A 6,467-nucleotide genomic window follows, 5' to 3' on the forward strand; every position below is an offset into this window, starting at 1 on the left:
AAGGATTTATACGCCTTGCAGACTGCTCATCATTTGCATGCTTTCAGGTTTATCTGTTTCCTCAGGGTCACCTGAGTAGTGTCTGCATCTCAAACTGAAGTTCAAATGGTTTCTTGCAGTGTGCAATTTTTCTGGAAATCCATTCATACTTCCTGCACCATTTGAAGGAAGAGAAGTGAATCATCATCATCATCATAAAAAATAAAAAATAAAAACCAAGGAAGTCCAGCTGCCTCTTGAGAAAGCATCTTTGCGACAGGCAGGACTTGGGTGAACTGAGGATCTCCATAGACATTGGCCTAATGCAATTTGTTTGTGCAAAAGCAAGCAACGAAAAAGGCATCCATCAGTAGCACCAGAAGCTTTAAGATAAGCAATGGAGAGATACTTATTGCACTGATCTTAAACCATTGCAAACCAATTTTCCCTACTGGGAAAATTTGCCTGTGGTGAAATAAAACCAAGTTTACATAAACTCAGAGACAAGATTTCTACAATAGTTTGAACCTGGTTCATTGAACAAAACCCAACTGGTTGGGTTCATACAACGCACCAAACCAAAACCCAATAAAATATATATTATCAGAATCTTGAACTCAGCTATAATATTTACTCTCCAGCGGGAGACAAGGGGCATCATCTGAGCCAAGCAAATTGTGCTTTTTGCGGCTGCTAATGATTTAAATATTGAACAAGGGGTGCCACTTGTTAACTCAAAGGCTGTATCAGGCTTAAAACAACCTATCTGGGGCTAAATTCCAAAAGGGGATATACTGCCCTATTTTAAGTTTCAAGATTTTCAAAGGATGTACCTTAAAGTATCCATTTGACTCACCCAAACATGGAAAATGTTTTGATCCAATTTATTAGGGTAGGTCTGAAGGCTGCAACAGAGGTTATAGTGGTAGTGAGGGTCCAGGAAGTCCTCAATTTTTATCCCCAGGACAGATTCGGGATACCCAATTAAACCTATTCGTAGATAAACCAGCATCTTCACAATGCAGCCTAGCCTACATTTCACCTGTTCCAAACCAGCCATGTAGAAGCTTACACCACGAATTTCATTCTACAGCATGGGTCTCCAAGCTTGGCCCCTTTAAGACTTGTGGACTTCAACTCCCAGAATTCCCCAGCCAGCACCACTGAATCCTGGGAATTGAAGTCCACAAGTCTTAAGGGGGCCAAGCTTGGAGACCCCTGTATAGATACAATACAACCCAATATTCATTTGGGAAGATGCTTTCTTACAGTGAGGTTACTTCCTTCCCACCCTCCCCGGATTGTTCTGCTATCCATTTCAGTAACTTCCTGGGATAATGGAAAAAAACATTTAATCGGCCAAGTTACTTGGAAAGATATAAATAACACACGAGGGCAACTACAGGACACCAAGAATGTGCTCTTTGGTCAATAAACTTTTTGCGGCCAAGTTTGGTACTCTGCACCCCTTGGAAAAAGGGCTGGTTAGATGTTGGGGGAGGGGAGGGACTGTGCCAAAGAATATAAGCCCCAACTTGATTTGAAGCTAATCACACAGGCTAAACGCTCGGACCCTGGAAGACTACGGAGCGTGTCTTTATCCCCTCTTGTAACTCAGGGCTCTGCCTTTTGTCTCTGGGAGATGTAAACACATTTGCTGCAGCCATATATAGAGAGAACCGAGCTGGTCTATTTAGACAAGAAACTTCCTATCTTGGCTGAATTCACAGTTTTTGCTAAGCCACAAAGCAGTTGGGTGTCACACATAGTGCTAAAACATTGTACGTGGTTATTTTGGATACAGGGTTGCTTTTTAAAAACCTGCTATTGTGGTTTGTCACTCAACGTTTGGCTTAGTGTGCTGCTGTGTGAATTCACTCAAACAGTGACTAAACAAGCTATGACTTACAAGGTTGTTTAACCCCTACCCTTGAGAAATGCACAAACTAATAGGGTATTTTAATTGGTGCTTAAACTTCAATAAGCCACGATTAAACAGGTAGCAACTGGGTTCACACACTGTAAATCGTTACATTGGAAGGACCCATTTAACCAGTCTTTAGTATAGCCATTCTAGATAGGTTGGACTCCAGATCCCATAACCCTCAGCCAATACAATATACTACTACAATGGCAACGCAAACGAAGCACACCTGGAGGGGACCACTTGGAGAAATCATAACAACCTTCTGAACTCCTCCAACCAACCTTGCGTCTGATCTTATGTGATGCTTTAACTAGTACAAAGATCAGAACTCAGACCTGGGTTTTCAACAGAAAGTCTCTTAGAACTCAAAGTACACAGCATCTCAACCATATTCATTCTCATTCCTGACAGTTAGAACAATTAATCAGGGGAACAACTGGCCTCCAGAAGTTGTGAATGCTCCAACATTGGAAGTTTTTAAGAAGACGTTGGATATCCATTTGTCTGAAGTGGTGTAAGGTTTCCTGCCTAGACAGGAGGTTGGACTAGGAGACCTCCAAGGTCCCTTCCAACTCTGCTATTCTATTCATCCGTCACCAAGATTTGGAGAAAGCATGTGTGATGTTGTGGTTAGTGTGTTGGATCTGGACCAAGGAGTCCCAGATTCAGGTCTATCCTCAACTTAGAATTGCTATGGAGGCAGGAAGAAGTACTATGTAGGCCAGGGCCCTCCAACCCTGGCAACTTCACGACTTGTGGACGTCAAATCCCAGGATTTCTCAGCCAGCATGGATAGACTATAGAATGGAGTTGCAGTATGGCTGGCTAAGGAATTCTGGGAGTTGAAGTCACAAGTCATAAAATTGCCAAGGGCAGAAGCCAATTTGAACTCCTAGAAGCTAGCAAGAATCTCCCAGATGACCTTCAGCCCTGTTGGCCTTTTTGTGAAGATCTGGCTGTCCCTCCCAGTCCTTTGGGCTAGCTAGAAGGTTAGGCGAGTCCTGATGATGATGCTTTTTTCCCCTGAGGGTTATTTTAACCAGAATGTCATGGATTACTACTTCCAGGGTGGTTTTAATCTTGCAAATTCAATCCTAGCGATTTCCAGGTAAGACTATATAAAAATCTAGCTTGAAATTTTAAAGGACCATTGCCATTTCTAGAAGCAAAGGTAACATCAGTTATGTTCCTTTTTCATTGGTCCTTTCGGTATTTCTTTAAGGGAAACGTCTTAACTATTCACAGTAACTATCAAAAGAATTAGAACTGCCCACAGAAAGATTATCCTGCAGTCAAAGGGAAATCCCGGTCTGCTTTGATTACTGCAAATGGAAACATATTGTTGTTAAACATTTTAGTGTGTAACCAATTTGTAAATGTGCCTCTTGGGGAGGGATTTGTTTAAGGAGGTGGTTTTTTTTCCCCCTCCCAAAGAAAGCTTGCTTTATTTTTACTCTCGCTTCAAAACAACAACAACAAGCAGGGTAGGCTCTCTTGGAAGTAGGTTCCTTTAATGTCAGATTTACCAAAACGCTATAATTTTCCACTTGCAAATTGTGGAAATGGAATCCCATAGAAAATAGGAGATCCCCAAATCTCCCAGAAATTAAAGCATACCTAAATGAACTGGATGTACCTTCAGATAGTCTATGCCAAATAAGATGAAGGTCACAAGTGCTTTTCTCTGACAGCCAGGACAAAGAAATACACTTAAGCTAGGCCTGCCCTTGCATGCCAATGAATTATCTAAATAAGAGGCGGCATTGACATTAGATGGACCACAAACTAAGGTTCAGGTAGCATCCTACCAGCATTTTTTTAAAAAACACCCTCAAGCACACACTAAACTTTATTTAGAACCTCTGCATATCCAAACGAAGATTCACGAAAGGATTGCAAGATGCTTAATGTGGATTTAAATAAGCAGCTTGGCTGATTGATTTTGGCCTGTTGACTGACTGACAGACAGACAGACAGACAGACAGAGGAACTGTTTCTTCCTCCTAGCATAAACACACAAAACCCACGAACGGAAGGCATCAGAAATAGTCTGATCGAAAGACACACCAGCAGCCTACACCAAGAGTATCAGCCACGTAACTCTCTCTTCATAAACAGTAGCCCAAATATCCCCTTCTATCTAGTATATTCCATTGTCACTGAGGTTAAAAGCAAGTTTCAGGCGTGATATTACATACTGCTGAAGCCAACGCATCCCATCTATACGGCTACATCAGAAAGTGGTATTTTAAGAGCGTTTTTCATATATCGGGACAAAGACGGCGAGGTCCCTGCCAAGCATCCCCAGAAGTTAATTCCATGACCGTAATATGCTTGGTAGGAATTCACCGTTCGTGAAGGGAATTGGATCAGAATTAGTTGCCATTCTGAACCAACAAATCCACTGATTTTCAGACTTTGGGAAGGAACTGAAGGTTGTGCTTTTCCTAAACAGAGGTCAGCTCAGTCTTCAGAACAGGAGCTGTTTTCAGTCTAAGAACTAATTAGTAATAATAAGCTAGGTTTTGACCAGGTTTAGCAACATCACAGCATTTATGGAGCTAAAGCAAACGACTCCAGCCCTCTTTGTAGAAGGCGACCGATACAATTGAAATTACATATTTCATGCAGGAGAGATGCTGGGAAAATGGGGGGGGGGGGGAATCAGCAATCCACCATCACTCCGAAGCTGGTCTAGCAGCTACAAGGGTTAGTCAACTTCTCTAGTTAAGTTGCCTGCATCGCTGGCCAGATTGTGATATTTTTCAGGGCTGCGTTTCGATGGTGGCTTTATAAGAAAAACACACCCAGCTTTTCCAAAAGTAGGAAACGGGGAACTCTTATCTTCTTGTTGTTGTTAGTTGCGAATTAACAACTCTACCCCTCCTCCAAAAACCCAGAAACGGAGCTCTTAAGTCCCCAAAACATCCCTCCATCAAAATCTAGCTTTCGCCGGGCAATGCTGGTTTAGAGATGGTAGAAGAGGGGGACGCAAGCTGCCGCAAAGAGGGGGGGGTTCACATCTGAAGAAAGCAACCTCCCCTTTGGGGAGCCCAAAGTCGGCGGCATGCAGAGGCTGAGGGGGGGGGAAACATCTGGAGGGCAAAGCCCATCCTCCATATTGGCTAATTGTATCTACTTTGCCTACCCCCCCCCCCCAATCACTGGGTGGTGGGAGGAAAACAGCCCCAAAGGGGCCTCTGGGGGGGGGGGCAATCTGGAGGGAAGGTACCCAAAAGAGACTAGGTGGGGGGAAGGAGGAGTGGGAGGAGAGGGGGATCTGGAGGAAAAGAGCTCAAAAGGGCACCTGGAGGGAAGCAGGGAAGGCTGGGAGGGGAAACATCTGGAAGGCAAAACCCACATATTGACCAATTCTACCTCCCCAAATCCCCCCCCCCTCACCAGGTGGTGGGGGGAAAACAGCCTCAAAGGGGCACCTGGTGGGAGGGCAGGCGGGGCTGGGAGGAGGGGAAAGGTACCACAAAGGGGCTCCTGGAGTGGGAGGGAAGGAGGGCTGGGAGGGGAGGGGGATCCAGAGGAAAAGAGCTCAAACGGGCACTTGGGGGGGGGCAAGCAAGGGAGGAGGGGAAAATCCAGAGGTCTCCATCCAGGATGAGCCCCAAACCCTCCCATCCACCAAAAGACCCCCAACATCCCCCACGGACAACGCGGAGGACCCCTAGACGGCAGTGGGGGCTTCCTGGAACCCTGGTCCGGCAGGAGAAGCTCCCAGGCTGCCCCCCCCAGCTCCCGGGGGCCCCCGAAGCCCTGCAGCGAAGCCCCTCAGGCCAGCCGGTCCCCTTCCCCGAGGGGGCGCCCGGCGGCGGCGGCGGCGCTTACCTCCTCCTCGAGGCTGCTGCTGCTGTGCTCGCTCTCCTTGGCCAGGTTGCTCATGGTGGGTGCGGAGGGCGGCCGGGCGGCCGGGGGGCGGGAGGGGGGGTGAGGCTCGCGGGCGCCGCTCCGAGGTGGCTGCTTCGCCTGGCCGGCGGCTGCTGCTGCTGCTGCTTCCCCTCCGGGCTTGCTGAGATGAGCGGAGGGGCGGCGGGGCTCCTGCCGGACGGGGCTGCTCTTGCCGGGGCTGCTGCTGCTGCTGCCGGCGCCGCGGGGCGAGGCGAGGTGAGGCAGGTGGCGGGCGGGGCGGGGGGTGGCCGGGCTGCTGCTGCGGGGGCCCCGAGGTGCGCGCGTGCGGTGCAGGTGGGGCGGGGCACGAGCGCGCCTTATTGGACGCGCCCCGGGCTCGCGGCCAGCTGGACGACGCCGCCGGCCAATGAGCGGCCGAGGGGCCAACGAGCTGCAGCTGCGGCTGCCGGGGCCCCGCCAGCAAACACCCTCGCGCGCGCACACACACACACACACATACAGAGCACCACAGCAGTGCGCGCGCCCGGCTGGGGCGGAGTGGAGCCGAGGCGACGGGGGCGGGCCCCATCTGGCCGTCTCCAGGGGAACCCCAGCCGGACCAATCCCCGCCTCCGCCTGCCAAAACTTTTCGCCCGGCCCTCGACGTGTCCTCCTCGCGCGCCCTCCCTCCCCCGCCCCTCCCTCCCTCCGCGGAACTTTT

General features: G+C 48.9%; 1 protein-coding gene across 1 annotated transcript in view; it reads right to left on the reverse strand.

Moving 5' to 3' along the window:
• RBPMS2 (RNA binding protein, mRNA processing factor 2) overlaps positions 1-6,173 on the reverse strand; it is a 31,087-nt gene extending 24,914 nt beyond the window's left edge. Inside the window, exon 1 of the mRNA XM_081964686.1 lies at positions 5,747-6,173. Within this exon, the coding sequence (XP_081820812.1) occupies positions 5,747-5,800 (54 nt within the window). The 5' untranslated portion in view covers positions 5,801-6,173. The remainder of the gene's footprint in view (positions 1-5,746) is intronic.
• Positions 6,174-6,467: the final 294 nt, after the last annotated feature.

The sequence above is a fragment of the Natrix helvetica genome, assembly GCF_964273705.1.
Source record: "Natrix helvetica genome assembly, chromosome: 12".
Lineage (NCBI taxonomy): Eukaryota > Metazoa > Chordata > Lepidosauria > Squamata > Natricidae > Natrix > Natrix helvetica.